Genomic DNA, 18116 nt, shown 5'->3' with positions numbered 1-18116 from the left:
CAGCTCCAGGCCCAGAAAAACAACAAAACCAGCCACAGCTGACCTCAGGACTTGCTGCACTGAATGATGGCCCCCACCCTGGTGCCAACCAATCAATGGAGACCACAGCTCTGAAAGGACACACCTGGAAAGCTGCTGAATACTATCAGATCTTTCTCTGGGACCTCCCCTAAGATCTCCATGTTTAAAACTATTAGGATGGAGAACCCAGAGCACTCTCCCTCCCAGGAGCATGCCCATGCCTTCCCCTTCCTTCACCCCCAGGCAGTTAACATTAGCTTCCTCAGTCCCAAGCTCCTAGGGCCCTTCCATTGCCTCTATAACTTGTTCCCTAAATCCATTTCTTCTAGGAATTATTTATTCCACTTTTGTAATTTTACCCAATAAATGTTCTCTTACAATTCGGGTCTTGGCTCTGAATTCCCCAAGTAACAAGGTGGCTGAACCCAGGTCAGGTGTGACCGCCGCCTACAACATCTACAATGACTATTATCTTTCATATAAGATTCTTTGGGGTCTTCTTTAATTACAAAAGCAGTTTGTAACCATTGTAAAAAAGCCTCCTTAATCATATCATGCAAAGATAACAGCTGTTAACATTTTGGCGTATGTCTTTCCAGACTTTTTCCTGTGTAAAGATGCTTCATTTTTGTGATCTGGAAAAAAAGTAAACATTTAAGAGACAAAGCCTTGGGTCTTTAGTCTTCAATTTTATTTCTGTTTTTAAACAGTATCTAACAGTTTGGAAATGTCCCTAACAGCAAGGAAATGTCCCTAATAGCAGGGCCCTACCCCATGCACTCCCCCAGCCAGGGCTGGGGTCCAGGCTCCAGTAACTCCCCCTCACCCACACCAGCGCGATCAGGCCTGTTTTCTCAGGAGACCTGAGACAGAAGAGGGTCTCCAGGGAGAGGGAAAGTTGGGACTAAGGGATGCTGTGTGGATTGGGCTCAGACAGCTGCCTTGTTAGTCTTAGGATATTTTGGGATTTGGTAGCATGCTCAGACACACTATAAGAGGGCTTGAAGAGGGGCTCCTGGTCTCCTCTCTGGCCTCATTCATTCCTGGGCAAGCCCTACAGCACCCTTTCTTGCCAGGCTCAGGGCACTGCCTTTAGAAATTGGGCAAATTATAGCCTGTGGTTATCCAGCATACCTCGCTGTGACCTGGTCAGCTGCACTTTACTCCTGGCCTAAGCAGGGTTGGTAATCAGCAAAGTGACAACGAAATCAGACCTGAGAGTGTCCCACTGCCTCCTACCACGGGGCTCAGGTACTGACCGTACCAACCCCTTACTCTTACCTATAGGGGAATAATACAAGGGCATCTGTTTGTGAGGAGGGGCAAACCTGGGCCCTAGGCATGGACACAGCTGGGCCTCCAGGCCAGAAACACCTCAATGCATGCAGAAGGGGCAGCTCAGCCAGGAGAGTAGGGGCCCACAGGGCTAGATATACTCTCCCCCAACTCCTTTCCACACCCATGGTAACCATGGAAATATAACCACCCCCTCCTGCCAGCTGCCTGGGTTTAGACAACCAGACCTGGACCACCTCCACCCTGCCAAGGCCTGAACTGAGACCAGGCTGGCCACAAGTGGCTGCAGGAAGAACTGGGATTGGGCGATTTGGTCAGTCCAGGCTTCAGCACAGCTTGGGAAGACTACCACAGGAGCCTCCACGCCTTGCTGCCTGGGCTGGGGTCAGATGGAGCTAGGTTAGCCAGCAGAGCCAGCCGCATGGCCCCAGATGCCCTCTGCCTGTGGGCTAACAGCTACTATGGGGCAATAGCCCTTGCTGCAGCAGCAGTAGCCTCTGGGACTCGTTGAGGGGGCTTTCTGGCTGCTGCTCCTCCTGCCTGGGCTGCTCAGCTAGCCCTCCAGGGCTGAGAATATACCGATAGTCACCAGGGGTGCCCCCCACTGCCCCTATGCCACTGCTATTCTCAGCCCTGCTAGCAGCCTGGTCCCCACCAAGCAGCTCCAGGCTGCCTCCCTCCGCAGACTCCTCAGCAGTCTCAAGGTTGATGTACAAGGGGTCCCGGCTGGTGGACAGCACAGACAGGTGGCCCAGAATGTTTTCCAGCTCCATTCGCAGGCATGTGAAGCTTGGGCGCTGCTTGGGGTCGGCGCTCCAGCACTGGTACATGAGCTCATACCTGGGGCAGACAGAAGGGTAAGGGGAGGTAGTGAGGAGCCAGAAGAAAGAGGAAGGATGTTCCTTCCCTTAAAAGCAGAGGTCCCATACAAAACTAGGATCTTAAAAAATTTTATTTGTATAGGGCTTTCCATGTATCAGGAACTCTTTACTTTTATTGACTTTTTTTTCTTTTGTTTTTATTGATTTATGAGGGGGAGAAAGAGGGAGAGATAGAGTGAATCATCGATCAGCGGCCTCCTGCATGCCCCCTACTGGGGATCGAGCCCACAACCCAGGCATGTGCCCTGACCAGGAATCGAACCATGACCTCCAGGTTCACGGGTCGATGCTCAGCCACTGAGCCACACAAGCCGGGCCAGAAACTCTTCTAAGTAGTTTACGTTTATTATTTAATTCTCACAACCGTCCTATAAAATAAGTGATCCCTACTTTACCAATGTGGAAATTGAGGCACAGAGAGGTTAAGAACCTTGACTAAGGTCACACAGGTAGAAAGTGATGAAGCTGCAACTGGTAGCCAGGTGGGCTGGCCCCAAGTCCCTCCTATTCAATTTTGGGAGGAAGTACTACGAGTGTTTTTGTCTTGCAGAATGCGGCCAGGAATGTGGGTTTCGGCATCCACCCTTTGTCCTAAACTCTCATCCATTCAGGCAGGCAGTCTTAAATCTCTTTGTTCATGGATACCTTTGAGAATCAGAAAAGCTTCCAGCCCTCTTCCCCTGGCAGGAACACTTTTGACACACAATTTCAGGAACCTTACAGATTCCCTGAGGTCTTATCCTGTTCCTAGGGCCTGCCTCAGGCTGAGGAGGAAAAAAAAAAACTAATACGAAGGGGCTGAGACCAGATTAGTCAGAGAGAGCAAATGCCTGAGTCTCTTGCCTGTGCCCACAATAAAAGTTCCAAACACTCCCTGCACACCAGCCCTCCTGACAGGGGCCCCCAATGATGGGGGGAATCATGCCAGATACCGAATAGGCCATGGGAATGGTCCAGTGCCATGGGTCTGTGGTCAGCCTGGGACAAACTGTCAAGGCTGTGCTAGGAGCCAACTGGCACCTATCCACCAGGCTGCTTGGTGGGAGGCCAGCATCCGCCTACCCTCTATTGACAACACTAGCTCCAGTCTCAGAGAGTAAGCTAGGGACTAGTCGCCACTGCCCAGCAGACTCTCTGCGGCTCCAGAAGCCTAGGCAGGCTGCAGCCAAAGGGCGACTTAAGCTTCCTGCCCCTGCCATGCCCTGAGCTCTGCTGAATGAATAGGACGGGTAGGGCCTGGTTTGTGGCTCAGATTTCTCTCTTACCCACAGTCCAGGTTCAGGGTACTTCGAACCCACTGCCCTAGAGAAAGAGGACCCCACCATTCAGGCTGAGCCTTCCTCTACCTGTCCAACATTCTCGGACCACTGGAGGTCCAACTCCATGGAAAGAAATAAGAGGTAATCCTCCTCTAATCCTAAAAGGAAAAGACCCCATTTTGTAGCTGAGGAACTGGGATTAAAGAGGTTAAGTAATATGACCAATGTCACACAGCTATTAAGTGAATGACTTGGGGTTAGAGCCTAGATCCCTGTCATTTCAGAACATGTACTTCTTAACCATGGCACCAACCGTGACTTGTCTGTTCTAGTGATATTCCCTCACCCCATGCAAACCAGCGTCTCCCTGGGCCCCAGAGGACCTTTTCACTAGTAACCCTGGGAGGGAGTCCCTTCACTCCCCTCAAGAGGCCAAGACAAGAAAGGAACTCAACCTCCCGCCCCCAGCGCCCCCTCCTATCAAGCAAGGAATGTGATGGAGAAAGCAGTTATTTCCTTGCCCCGGTGCAGCCCTCTCTTAGAGGGAGGGAAAGCTCCACCTAGGAGGTTTTCTTAGACTAGCTGGGGACTGAGCAGGAGTGGGGGTGGGGAGAAGGTGACAGGGAAACCTGCACTGACTGCTGCTCATTCCTGTAACTTCTGCCTTCAGGGCTCCTGGTTCTCCTTGGAAACTGGAGAAAACAGAATGACAGGAACAGGCTGGAGCAAGAAAAATGAGATGGTAAAGGAGGGAAGAAAGAAAACAGGGAGGTGCTAGATGACGAAGTAGTTTGGGGTAAAGGTCAGCCTTCCCTCTAATGAATGACAAGGACATTTCCAAAAAAAATAAAAAGGTCTCTGAGTTGCCACTGGCCCAGCAGCTGTGGTGGTGGCCATCAGCTCACACCCCAAATTCCCGATTCCTCCAGAATCCCCTTCCCAGGGCACTTACACGTCCTCCATACAGTCCGGAGGCTGTTTCAGGCGGTTCCCGCCGATGAGGTAGTTGTAAATCTCAGCGTTCTCGATGCCAGCATATGGCGTCTGCCCACGAGTCATGATCTCCCACATGGTCACCCCAAAGGCCCACTGGGAGAGAATCAAGATAGGAGGAAAGGTGTCACTAGGCTTCCTGCGCCACGTAGAGCCCCGAGGCAAGCACATCTTAGGGCTCAGGAGCCTCATACAAGCCAACCAAGGCCCAGAGCGGTGACCTGGATGGGCCCTTGAGGGGCCTTTGAGGATCCTAAAGGTCCACCCACACACTAGTCCACACCGCTTGCGTTACCACCAAGCCTCACTGTGCCACCATACTCACCACATCACTGTGCACAGTATACAGGTTGTCGGCCAGGCTCTCCAGGGCCAGCCACTTGACAGGCAATTTGGAGGCACAGCCCTGGCGATAGTAGTCCCCGCTATAGATCTTCCGGGACAGTCCAAAGTCGGCCACACACACAGTCATGTCTTCTGCCAGCCTGTGACAAGTATTGAAGGGTGGGGTCATGCTGACAGCCTTACTAAAGCAGGGGCATCTTTACTCCCAAGTTGTCCCCTTACATAGCAGATACTGCCCCAGGCAGGAGCTGACTATTAGCCAGCTCCTCCTAGCACTAACCACTCCCTCCCACGCCTGAGCCTCCAGAATTCACATACATGCAATTCCGAGCAGCCAGGTCTCGGTGGATAAAGTTCCGGGAGCTCAGGTACTCCATGCCACAGGCAATGTCCACCATGAACCGAATCAGCGTCTGCAGGGGCAGGTTCTGGTGGGCAGATGAAGCAAGCTCAGGCTGGATCTGTCCATCCAGCCAGGGTGGGATAAATGGGGTTCCCCAGCCAGAAAGCCTAGAGACTATCCTTGGAATCACTGAAAGGAAGGGGATAGAGGGGCTTCCCAAAGCAAGGAAGCTTTGGCAAACCTTCCAGAGCACCCAGGAGTCAAGACTCCCCCAATCTGGTGCTCCACAGGTCTCTTCTCCCAGAAAAGTCCTTGCCCAGCGTAAAATTCCTAGCAAGCATAAAAGGAGTCAAACTCAGGGCCTGCCTTCTCCCAACCAGTTCAACTGGCCCAACGCAACCAGACAACCTCTCTCTCAGGGTCTTTAAACCTTTCCAACTCCTGGCCACTTCCATCCCAGGCACTCACAAAGGGGTTCTCCCCAATCCGGGAGGCAAGCAGGAAGGCATGCAGGTCCCCGTGCTTCATGAAGGGCAGGATGACCATGGGAATGGGGAGACGGCCTTTGGCCCTGCTCCGGAGGCTGACTCCTGGGAACAAAGGAGAGACAGGAGAGGGGCACATAATGGTCAAAGAATGGCTCAGGTGTCTGCATGAGCCCCTACTTGCTGGGTCTCACCTCTAGCCCTGGCTTTGCTACTTCTTTCCCCACAAGTTCCACACTGATTGGTGACCACCAGGATGAACTGTGGCTGCCCCCAGATCTCTGGAGCATCTTCTCTGTCCCCTCTTCCTCCATGTGCAGACCTTTGGTATAGGGCCTGCAAACTAAAGTCCTTACCTGGAGTCTGATCAGATTTCAGCCAGGACCTCCTGGCTACTTTGCCATCTGCTTACTAACCAGGTAAGTCTGAACTTCTCTCCCACAGGCTGCCCTCCCGCCTAATTTTGTATCTGCATCCCCTAAGAAGGAGCTCACCAACAAGCTTGGCCACGTGTGGGTGGTCAAACTCCTTCATGCAGGCGGCTTCCCTGAGGAACTCTTCAATGTCGCTTGAGGCAATGATATCAGCTGGGAGAAAAGGATGGGAGGGAATGAGGAAGATGTGTCCCCAGTTCTGACCCAAGACTCCTAGGCTTTGTTCTTCAGATGTCCTGGGCTTCCCAGGGGGCCTAGGAAACAGTCTGGCCATGAGCAGGAAAAACCCTGCTATAGGAGTGGTGCTATCTAACAATTTCTCCACTTGCTAATGCTTTTCCTTTGGACAGCCCAGCAGCTCAACCAACCATGGTTTTCATCACTCTGAGTGAGCCCAGAGGATAGTCACTGCTGACGGCAGAGAGCAAAGGCTGGGGCATGAATGTGTGTGGGTCCATGCCTGTGAATTAGTCACTTGGCATCCCAGCTAGTGCTAACTCTTCTTGGAAAGTCTAGGGGCCCAGCAGAGCCTGCTTCAGTATCAGTCACCCCCTTTGCCCTCCAAAGTGATGCCCTCACTCCACATCTACTATTCTCCACTCACCTTTCAGCATCTTTACAGCCACTTTCACAAAGGAGCCATCCTCCTGCTTTAACTGGGCTTCCCGCACTGAACCAAACTCTCCTACAAACCAATCCAAATTATGGTGAGTCCCCTCACCTTCCTGTCCTCCACCCCCATCCCTCCCAGGTGACCCTCCATAAAGACAAAAACTCATTAGACTCTGGGGCCAATGGCAGAGGCTCCCTCTTCCACAGCCAAAGCAAAGTATGCTGGGAGTGACTCCTCATCAGCACTCCTAGTCCCCAGCTACCATTCCCCCAAGCATCCCACACTCAGGAGTCTATAAGAATATCCTGTTTATAGGAGCTGACCCAAATCCGCACCCTCAAAGTGATGGGAGCAACCAAACACACCCAGACATGGCAAACTCCACTCATGCCAATCCCTGCACAGCCCCGCGTACCTTTGCCCAACATCCGGCCCAGGGTGAACTGCTGCTCTGGGATGAGCACGTCCTCCAGTTTGTCCTTCAGTTCATCGCTGATGCCCAAGCTGTCCACTGTTGGGGAGGGGGTGGTGAGAGGGACCTCTCTGCTTCCTGATCCCAAACCCAGTCTGCCTCCTATACCACAGACTCCACCCACAGAGCAGAGATGAGCTTAGTTTAGCTCGCCCACGGCTAGAATGGCGGCCTCCACAGGGTAAGGTCTGTGTATCTTTTCCATACTGTGTGCTTGGGACTCATGAAGGTTCAGACATTGGTCAAATTAATGAATTAGTAAAAGGAGCACAGAGAGGGGCACAAGATAGTCCATTCTTCCCTCGTTTGATTCCCCACCACTCACACGTGGCCTCGATGCGTTCAGGCCTTTCCCGATTGAAGGACCGGGCTGCGCGGAAGTGAACAGCTGGCTCCCCTCGGGCCATGACACTGTCAAAGGCTTGCCTAAAGGGAAACCCAAGACTTGGGGTCAGCTCCAAGGTCTTCAGTCATCACCTTCCTCTCCCTCTGTGTCCCTACCCCTTACCCAAACCGCGTCTCCTTCCGCCTCTTTCGAAGCAGGATGAGAGCCAGGGCAGCAGCCGTCACCAGGGCTGTCAGCACACCCAGGACCACAGGCACCCAGGATGTGCGGCTGTGGGGAGGGCCCTGCTGGCCTGTGGGAGACAGGGGCATGAGGTAGGCTGACACCAAAGAGTCCCTTTAAAACTTTCCAATGATGGCCATCTGGCCTGGTCAAGAAACTCCAAAGGAAGACCCGAGAGATCCTACCCTGTCAGTGACAGGCCCTGGCTATTGGGACCTATAGCACAACCAGAGAATGAGATATAGTTTAAATATCATCCCTAGCCTCAACTGCTTGACTCTGTCTTTGGGCCTATTGGGAGGTAAGGTGCTGCCAGCCTCCTAGGGTGCCCCTGAAAGCCCTCATCCTGTCCCCTCTCTCTACAGGCCTCACCTGCGTGGTCATGAGAAGAGACCACCAGTGGCTGACTCCAGGGCCCACAGCCAACTGCATTGGAGACGCACACACGCACAATCAGGTCCTTCTGAGGATCCCAGACTGTCAAGTTGACCCAGGTCCCCTCCACTATCAGTTCACCCTGCAGCCAAGAAAAGCCCCCATCCCACACTGAGTCTGAGGAAAAGGCCTCCAGCTGGGGCCAGAAGGCAGAAAAAGGTCTAGCTAGGAGCATGGGAACCTAGGGACACTGGGTTCAGAGGTTACAGGAACAAAACCTGCTGGTAGTTATTACATTCCTGCTCCAGGCTGCAGAGGCCTATCCTGAACACAAACAAGGCTCAGTCTCTGGAGTGCAGGAGTGGGGGATGGGAAAGAACTGGGCAGCGGATAAGAAGGTCTTATCTGTGCCCTCCCCCAGTTTGTGCAGAAATGTGCTTCCTGCTTTACATACAAAGTAGCCAATGGATGGGATCCTAACAGAAACATAATCCAATAAGAAGTGCAGCCTGCAGGGGAAGGTAAGAGGAGTGGGCTTCCTGGGGTAGTGAGAGGACCAGCACACCAAGGCCCCCCAGGCCTACCAAGGACAGCCATTCTGAAGCCAAAGGCTTTAGAGCACTGAGGGGTGACTGTGATACACCTAGAGAGTGGAGGCTTCTGTCTTCCCTTACCTGGGTTCCGTTGTCTTGAACCCAGGACAGTTTATAGGGTCCCAGGGAGCTTTCGAAAGGGCCCTCAGGGATCACTTCTTCCCACTCCAGGATGAGACCTGAGTCTGTGCGGATGGCATGGAGGTTCTGGGGAGCGCTGGCTGGGGCTGTACCCAAAGAGAGAAGGTTGCTAAGAGCCCTGCTCTTCCCACCATCACTATCCCATGCAGGTCTTTGGAGCCAACTCCCAAGAACTAAACAGTTAAGTAAGAGATCAACAGGTGGGGGGAGAGCTTGTCTCCCAATTCTGACTGCTCTCACCCCTGTCCCTAGGGAGGAGGGCTTTGCAATGGCAGCACCCCTGCTAGGCAGAGTGTTGCTCTTAATCACCTTGGTGACTGCCTCAGCCATACCCTTCACTACTCCTGCCACAGTCCTCCCAGCCTCCTTGCAATTGCTAGAGAACTTCAAACAAGTTCCTGCCATACAGTCTTTGCACTTGCTGTCCCCTCTTCCCGCAGTGATTTTCCTTCCAAATATGGCTCCTTCCTTATCAATTTCTAAACCACCCTGGGGCACTCTCTTTATCTGATCTTATCTACTTTGCTTATCTGTCCTACTCACTAGAACAAGAGCTACATGGGATGCCGGTAGGATTTATCTAGTTCATAAGTATGCCACAGGTACTCAATAAGTGTTTGCAAAATGGTGCATAAAGCTCCATCTCAGGTAGCTCCTCTCCCAGTCAACTCCATCCAGAACTGGAGCCAGACAGTCCTTCCCCCACTCCAGCCCTACCCAGCCACTCTGTTCTGTAAGTCCCTTACCTAGACCCTTTGTCTGAAAGGGCACCCAGTCAGCATATGGAGAAGGCCCCAAGGCGTTGGCACAGCGCACCCTGAGGCTATAGTTAGTGGCAGGTGCCAGGTCACGGAGAAGGCAGGTAAAAGGTGGCACAGGGACCACGACAGCCAGGACCTCCAAGCCTCCTGGGGCCTGCGTCACCTACAGAAAAGCAGAAAACTAATGATGTAGAGGGAGATGGAAAATAGGATAGGTATGGGTATGGAGTGGGGGGACTTGAGCTAATGCCTCCAAGCCTGTCAGCAAACACTTGTAACCCACCCTTTCCCACCAGCCCCACCTCTAATAACACACCAGCTTCCATACCTCCGTACCTTTGCAAATGTTCCCTTTGCTTAGAATGACCTGCTCTTCCTAGCAAAGTTCAACTCATCCTTTAAGACTCAACACAAATGCCACTTTCTCCAGGAAAGCAGTCCTCAACTACTCCAGAAAATTCATGCCTCTTTGTGCTTGGTGCATAACCTGGTTAGAGTAGTTACCACTTATTGTAACTATATGTATGCCGACCAACTCAAAGTCTCAGAGCTTCTGAAGGGCAGAGTAACTGGGAGCCTAAGGGGCACTGTGAACCACTCAGGGCAACAGTGCAAATGGAGATCCATGTACTATATGGCTAAATATTTAAATGTTACAAATCAGCTAACAAATTATTAAATAAAATACTTTCTATCTCAATATATTAACAAACAAAGCTTCAAAACAACCTGGAAGGTCAGGTTTGCATTTATAATCCTCTAAATCCTTAGACTCCCAAACCAGAATGTGGTGGCACAAGGATCTGTACCTTGAGGGACATCATGTGCACGGGTGTGGAAATACTGCCTGCATACCCATCCCCCCACAAATGGCTGCCCTTTGGACACAGAGGTGTACGAACCATACCCTCCCAAGGATGCACCACGAAAGAGGCCCACACAGGCAGACTTGTCATAAGACAAGAAATCCTGAGTATCTAGAATATAGTATGGTATGGTGGTTGTATGTGTGTGTGTGTGTGTGTGGGGGGGGGTTGTCCTCATGATCTGGATAGGCGTGTCCCACTTGCCCAGGGGCAAGAGGTGAAGGGGTGCAGACAAAGGAGGGTCAGAGTGCGGGGTCCTCTAAATGGTGGAGCCCAGAGCTAGGGCCTCTCCTTGGGGAACTGCCTAGAACAGTTTCCACGGTGCTCATTAAATAATACTCTTTGAGTAAACACCTGAAAATAAATAAGCCTGCATCATCTCTTGTTTTTAGTATCACCTTACCCAGGTTGTTCACTCTCTGTGGCTTAGAACCCCACCCCACCCCACCCCACCCCCAGTCCCCTTGTTCTCTTTGGCATGAGTTAGGGGGTGAGGCATGAGAGTGCAGGTATCAGATAAATCAAAGGTTTGGGTTTTCATCAACATAAGAAAAACCCTTCCAGACATCCCAAATCTGCTCTAGTGATCTGCTTTCCAGCCTGAAGAATTAATGGGTTTTAGCCAACCTTCAGAGTCAGTTAGTTGCCAGAGCACCTTAAGATGAGGTAAGGGAACACCATCTGAACAAAGCTGGAGACCAAAGCCCATGGGCAAGTCCAGTGGTATCTAGTGTGATACCACTGTCCACAAAGTGCCACTGAGGCAGCCAGAATAAACGTGGCCAGGAGAGCCCGTCCCACCCTCTCAGTTTACCTGGATTGTACAGGATTGAAGCACAGCTCGGCCATCCGCACCTGGCATCCAGGCCACGCTAGCATTGCTGCTGGAGAGCTTTGTCACTGTGATGTTAAATGGGGCTGCAGGCAGTGCTGTGGATGGGAACTTAGAGTCAGTGCCCTGGAGTTCGGTGCCCAGGAACCAACAATATGAGAGAAGGGGACAGAAGGCATGGGAGTCAAGCCTTGAGTTCCTCCTTAGAGTCTGCCCCTCTTAAACTAAAGATGACTACTCAGTACTCCCAGGACCACAGTAATATACAAGCCAAGCAACCAGTAGGAGACAGATGCTCATACTCAGGAGAGTGCCTAGGCTGTGGAGAGAGGTTGCCTCTCCCAGAATCAAGGGCCCTGTCTGACCAAGGAAAAGGGTAAGATAGTGGGTATGGAGGGGGCAGTACCTCAGCCATGGGAGAGGATGTCCCTGTAGCCACAGCCCATTCCTCTACAAGCTGGCTCTCTCCTTCCCTCCCTCTGTGCAAACTAGCCCTTTGGGTCTCTATCATCCTGCCAGGCTGTTTTCCCCTCCCCCATTCCCTTCACAGGGCTGGCAGAAACAAAGTTGGGCATGAGCCTTGACCATCTCCTGCTGGCTTCCTCTCCCTCCCTCCCAAGCGCTCTGCTTCATGATGGGAAATCTGCTGTGACGTCAGGTTTCTATTCTCATCTCAGCCTCAGCAGGGTCTCAGGTGCTCCCATTAGGAATGGAGCTATGCCAATTAACCCCTCATCCCTCAGATCCCAGCAGGACCGAGAAGAGCTGGAACAGCAAATGATTCTTTACCCACGGCTGGACAGCTTGCCGAAAACGCACCTGCCTCATGTACCCTCTCCCACCAGTCTTCCTACCTTGGAGACGAACCGTGGCTGGGCGGGAAGAGGCCAGGCCTTTCAGGTTGTGAGCTTCACAGGAGAACACAGTGCTCTGGGTCACCCCTGGGGCCAGAAAACCTCAGTCAGCCCCCTCCCACTGCCAAGTAGCAACTTTCACTCTGGTATTGTGGAAAGTGGATACTTAGGCTCCAGATCTTAATATCCTAGAAATCCCTCCAGCTAAAGGAAGGGGCTAGGGTGGGGAATCTTTTTTCTGCCAAGGGCCATTTGGATATTTACAATCATTCTCGGGCCATACAAAATTATCAACTTAAAAATTAGCTATGAAAAAAGCTCCTAGACTTACTGAATTTTGAGTCCCGCCTGCAGTTGCCTTGGCAGGGCCAGACCAAATGATTTTGCGGGCCGGATGTTCCCCACCCCTGGGCTAGATAGTGGGGTACTGCAGAATGAAGGGACTTTGGAGTCTAACAGGCCTGGGTATAAATCCAAAGGCTGGGGCTCTGTCTTCTCATCTCCCAAATGGGAGAATTGTGAGAACCAAATGATGTAAGGTGCCTGGCACACAGTAAGCACTTGAGAAATGCTATACCACCCCTCCCACCTCAATCCCATCTCCCGAAGACAGCACAAAACTGCCTCCCTTTTCTGGTCACTCCTTTATTGCACATTCCAGAGCCCTTCTGTTTGCTCTGTGACACATCATTGCTGTATTTGCAGATTCTTTGCCTTGCAATAGTTCTCAGCTCCTTAGACATGTGTCTTGTCTCTAACTCCTTGGGGGCTGGACAGATGGCTTCTATTTTTCTTGTATTCCCTCCATCCCCCGTGGTGCCTAGCACAGTGTGGCGTGTGGAGTAGGAGTTCAGTGAGTGCTTATTATCAGGCTGGCTGCCTGAGGGTCCCAACCACGCACATCTGGAGAGAACTGAAACCCAACCTCCCTTCTAATCTGCTCCAACCCAGCACCTCCTAAACAGGACCTGCCCTTGTTTCCAACAGGTCCTGCAGTCCACCTCGTCTCAAGATTCATATTGCTAAGGCAATATGACTTGGCAGATTACAGCCTGTTCCTCCTACCTGCCAGTACATGACACCAAGCTCAGACAACAATATTTGGCCAGTTCAAGCCTCCACCAGAAACATTAACTTTGTTTCACAGATAAGTGAGCCTCACAAGCATGTGAGGTATGTGCCCAAAAATCTTGGGGTCCAGGTGGGTGTGCAGATGTGGCTGCTGTAGGTTAACTGTGTGGAGGTATGCAAAGATACAGTTGTTTAGGAAAACAATACAAGTGCCATTAGGAAAGGAGGCCCTGTATTTTTGTGCTGGCCTCCCCTCCCCATTTTCCTTCCCCCTGCCATTCCCCACTGCAGCCTGAGACTCTTGTCTTCTGCCAGACACTCCTCCTAGCTCTGCGTGGGCTGGTTCCTGGCTCCTTTCCTTGGGAGGAGTGGGGGGTGGAGGAGGAAGGGTGCCCCTGGTTCCACCCAATTCATCTCCCAAGGCCAGCTGTACACAGCCTGCACTATCGTCAATGAGGGAATGAGGCTCTAGCATCCTCCTTAAGCATACACAGCAGGATCACCACTAATCTGCCCACCCAGCAGACCTAGCACACCTGATTAATGAGCTTAGCAATGGTGCAGCTCACGTACCCAGGCACCAGGGTTTGCTCTGGACACTCACAACAGCAAACAGTGATTTAAGCAGATTTGAACTCTGCCAGCCTCACCACCCCTGCTCAAAGCCCCTCCTGAGGCTGCTCACCTGTTACATTTAAAACTGAAGGAGAGGGAAAAGGTCCCCCAACCTTCGTGCCTCCTCTCCACCAGATAATGGTAACAGGTTCAGGGGGACCCACAGCTTCACAAAACAGTTGGAAAGGGGCGTTGGGTAGTACTGCCAGATCTTTCGGCTCCACTGTGAAAAATGGCACACCTAGGAAGAAAAGGAGCATGGGAGTGAGCCTTGCCACTTCTCAGCTTCCAACTGCCCAAATCACAAGTTTGCTACCATTTGAAGCCCTCTCTGCATAAGGTCCCACAGGCCCTTATGATTAGGTCAACTGCAGAACAGGAACCTAGCTTGACAGGAGTGCTCTTCTTTGGCCCCCTTAGGAATATCGTTTGTGTTCTCTCCTTGGGCAAGACAGATTCTCCCTTCCCAGACTTTCTCTGACAGCCCTTCTCTGAGCAAGAAAAGGAGCAGAGGGTGGGGAGCTGGGGGAGGGGCAAAAAGGGAGGAGAAGTGGGCGGGACCTTGAGCAGAGTTTTGGGGGCAGGACCCAGATCCAGTTCAGAGCCCTTTGTTACTTTCTTAGTCACTTTGTTTTCCAGGGCTGAACAGCTCTGAGCTCCCACAGCTGCGAAGCCTTCCTCCCCTCCCCCATCTCTCCCCCTCCTGGCCTGGCCACTTGGCAGAACAGAGTCCAGCCCCAGATGGGTGCTTGAGGCTTGTTGTTCAGACAACTGAAACTGAGTTGCATCCCATAGGTTGTGCGACCTAGTTGCCCCTTTGGCTCTGAAATACCCAGACTCCAGTGGGTATGATCGTTTGATGTTGGGGTGGGCCTGGAACCTGGTACAATCAGGCTTCAGAGGGCAGTGAGGCAGCTTTCTTCCACTGAGCTTTCTTCTCCAGAGTTGTGGTCACCAGCAGACAGCAAACATGCCCACATGCCTCCTCACCTTCTACCGTGAGCCACACTGGCGGGGAGATCTTGGTTTCGCCCCCATCTTCCACCTGGCACCAGTACTGGCCCGCATCAGAACGCTCCACTGACTTCAGGCTGTGGAAACAGGACACCAGGCTTGCCTCCCAAAGTCAATGGAGGCAGCTCTGCTGTGCAGACTCAAGGGGTTCAGCCTGCCCTTACTTCTGGAAGTTTCCATAGGTTGTAGAATAAAGAAACCACAGACCTCTGGGCATCAGCATTGCCCCAGCTCCCAATGTCCCCAGGCTGGTATCCCACACCTTTCCCCATAGTCCTGCACCTGAGGAAGCCGATCCAGTGCTGCTCGCTGATTGAGACATACATCTGATCCAGGCCCTGGACCATAGCTCCGTCCTTCATCCACAGTATGTCAGGATCCTCCATCCCCTCCACACTGCAGTTGAGACTCACCGGCTGCCCCTGAGACACTGTCAGCTTCATCGGGGCTCCCATGAGCTTCAGGCCTGTGAGGTGGGAAGGAGAATGTGTCAGCCAGCTTGAGAGGTCCCCTGTCTCTGGAAATATCCCCCCATCCTCTTCTAGAACCTAGCTTCTGTGTCAGAGGGCTCATTCTCAGCCAATGGCCAAGGAAGCAGAGGCAGGACAGTGTGGGAAGGACTTAGACCTGGAATGTGGGAAGGGACATGACAGGCTCTCCAGGCACCATTTTTGCCACTGCCAAGTTTTCCCCAGCGCTAAGGCAGTGACCTCTTCCCCATATCTCCCTGCTGGGCAATGTTAAGTTCAGGCCCCAAAACCAAAAAGAAGTCAAGCCAGGCTGAAACAGTGAGGCATTCCCACATACCTGAGGCAGGTATTGCCCTGTGAATAACTGCTGTACCCAGCCAGTGCAACAGGCAGCCAGCTCTCCACCCTAGGTGTCAGCCCAGACCTGAACTGCAGCTAGCACCCTCCTGTACCCCACCCAGGCAAATGAAAGAAGACTGAGGAAGCGAAGGAGGGGGTGCTCCCCTGAAGTGGAGAACATATGGCTGCAAAACCACGTCAGATCAAACACATGGCAGCCTTCCTCACAGCCGCCTGCTCTATTAATACCTGAATGTGTGCAGGGGCGGCTGCTAGGAAGGTAGGAGGTAGAAGGGAGGAGAGGGGCCCTGAATGGGGAGCCCAAGACCCCTGAGCTACTGTCGAACCAACAGAAGCCACCCTCTGAACACTACCCTCTGCACACATGCGTGCGCATGCACGAGCACGCGCTTGCACGAGCACGCGCTTGCCCGAGCGCACATACACACACACACACACACACACACACACACACACACACACTCTCCCTCTCCTGGTCTCCTGTTGTGTTTTTAAGCAGAGAAGGGCGGGTGTACTATCCACATATCTGAGATTCAGTCCTGGTTCTTCCTGCCCTTTGCTGTGTGTTAAATCCTGGGCTCTCTGATCCTGAGACACACACCTTTCAGCTTGTAAACACTTGTCACTCTTTCCATTCCCTTCCCTGAAAGGCTGATATGGCAGGGAGTGCTGTCTCAAGAGAAGGTGCCAGCTGGGTGCCTGCTGCTCTGGCCTGTGATCCTTCCTTACTACCTTCACCCTGTCGGGATCACTCACAGGACAAGGAGGGAGAGCCTCACACCCCAAACACTCCAGGGGTGTGTAGTGTAAACTTGAGGATCCAAAGTGCTACAAGGAGCACTCCAGTGACTGGCAAATGCCTCCGTGGCTATGTGGGAACACAAGGCTAACCCCCACAAAGACTGGCAACCTTGCCCCATCCCATCCTCTCCAACATTCCAGGCTTCGGGAAGCTGAGTGGGGCACAGGAACTAGAGTGTGCCCAGATGTGTTCTGTGCCCCGGCACCTCGCAGCCACTGTACCTAAACGGTGCCTCTCCGGGCGCTCACCCCCAGCCCCTGTGGTTTCAGAGAGAGACCCTGGTGTGTGGGGTGGGCAGAATGGGGGTCCCCAGAACTGGGAGGGAGAGCAAACAACTAGGAACACAGAGGTGGGAAATCCGGTTCCAAACACCGGCTGACCACACAGCCCCACTCCTTCCCTTCCCACCCCGCCAGAACAGCCCCGGACGGGAGAAAGTTGGGGGCGGGGGCCGGGGACCCGACAGCGCACACCCCGCTACGCCCCCTCCCCCAGCCGCCGAGCCTCGGCCTTCCAGCCCGGGACCCCTCCCAAACCTCCGGGCCGCCCAGGCCCGGGGCAGCTCGCCTGCGGTCCCCGGGCTGCGACCCCGGCCGCGCCCCCCGCAGCCCCTGCGTCCCGCCGCCTCCCGGGCCAGCCCCTACCTTCGGCCCCGGGCTCGGGGAGCAGCAGAGCCAGACCCGCCAGCAGCAGCAGCGGCGGCGGCGGCGGCGGCGGCAGCGGCAGCGGCGGGAGCCCCGACCGCCCCATGCTCCGCCTCAGCGCCATCGGCGGCGACGCCGCACCATGCCGGGCCCGGCCCGCGAGCGTTCAGGAGGAGGGAGGAGGAAGGCAGGAGGGAGGGGGAGGAGGGGGCGGCCGGGGCGGGGGCCGGCCCGGGGGCGGTGCTGGCGCCCGAGCCTCTCAGACCCGCGCCCGCGGAGAGTCGCGGCGGCCGCCGTCAGCAGCGCGGGGTCCCCGGGGCCGCTCCTGGGCCACCGCGCTCCTTCCACAGCCGTCGCCGCCGTCGCCGCCGCCGCTGATTCATGTTCTCTGAGCCGCCGCCTCCTCCCTAGTCCTCCCGCCCGCAGCCCGAGCTCGCACCGCCCCCCCGCGGAGCCCGGGCGGCTCGCTCCCAGCGCCGACCCGGCGGCTGCCAACCCGGTCTCGGGCCTCCGGCCGGATCCCACCCACACACCTCCCCAGCCCTGGCCCGCACCCCTGCCCCAGCTACCCTAATGCCGAACCCCAGGAGCTGGGTGGGCCCCCCAGCCACGCCCCTCCTTTCCCGAAATACGCTCCACAACCTTTTCAAACCCAACACTCCAGATCCTTTCCCTCAAAACCTCGCTAGAAGCCTCTACCACACCTCAACTTTTGTTCAGACTGAGTCCAAAACCCAGCACCTGCCTCTCAGCATGTAAAGCATCTCAACACCCTGGGCACTTCCAACCATCAGGCCCCCGACACTGTCGTGACTCAGGGCTCCCACCATAGGATCTACTAGCACCCCTTCGTGCCTCTTTCATGAGCCTTTCGCCCAAATTCCCCAATTCGTGCTCCATTTCCCAAGACCTTGGGCCTCGACTCTCCAAGCTCTTCTTGGTAAACCTCAGGTTTTATCTGCTAGGCCAACGCCCAGGGGCCCATATCTTTGGAGGTTGTGATTCTTC

The 18116-nt window shown here is 53.8% G+C and overlaps 1 protein-coding gene across 2 annotated transcripts; it reads right to left on the bottom strand.

Annotated features, from left to right (window-relative positions):
* Positions 1-695: 695 nt before the first annotated feature.
* On the bottom strand, positions 696-17495 carry TYRO3 (TYRO3 protein tyrosine kinase). 2 transcript variants are annotated; one of them, XM_081153663.1, is made up of 19 exons: positions 17109-17495; positions 15115-15298; positions 14809-14909; positions 13889-14059; positions 12133-12219; positions 11261-11376; positions 9566-9743; positions 8760-8905; positions 8083-8227; positions 7651-7780; positions 7468-7568; positions 7086-7181; positions 6662-6742; positions 6118-6210; positions 5607-5728; positions 5114-5223; positions 4776-4935; positions 4410-4546; positions 696-2157 (listed from the first exon to the last, which is right to left on the bottom strand). In XM_081153663.1, exons 1-19 carry the CDS (start codon positions 17230-17232, stop codon positions 1767-1769), a joined length of 2673 nt encoding a protein of 890 aa, XP_081009789.1. In that variant the 5' UTR covers positions 17233-17495; the 3' UTR covers positions 696-1766. The 2 variants fall into 2 exon arrangements, with proteins under 2 accessions (XP_081009789.1, XP_081009790.1); XM_081153664.1 differs by lacking the exons at positions 8083-8227; positions 8760-8905 and having other exon boundaries at positions 17109-17285.
* Positions 17496-18116: the final 621 nt, after the last annotated feature.

The sequence above is a fragment of the Miniopterus schreibersii genome (assembly GCF_964146895.1).
Source record: "Miniopterus schreibersii genome assembly, chromosome: 1".
Lineage (NCBI taxonomy): Eukaryota > Metazoa > Chordata > Mammalia > Chiroptera > Miniopteridae > Miniopterus > Miniopterus schreibersii.
The sequence above is the reverse complement of the archived record's forward strand: the minus strand, read 5'-3'. Positions and strand labels throughout refer to the sequence as shown.

Excerpts from the sequence above, each read along its gene's own strand:
- TYRO3 (XM_081153663.1), bottom strand. The coding sequence starts at position 17,232 with ATGGCGCTGAGGCGGAGCATGGGGCGGTCGGGGCTCCCGCCGCTGCCG. Across the intron at positions 6,743-7,085 it reads GGGCCGGATGTTGGGCAAAG|GAGAGTTTGGTTCAGTGCGG; the intron begins GTACGCGGGGCT and ends ATTGGTTTGTAG. Across the intron at positions 2,158-4,409 it reads CCGGACTGTATGGAGGACGT|GTATGAGCTCATGTACCAGT; the intron begins GTAAGTGCCCTG and ends TGTCTGCCCCAG.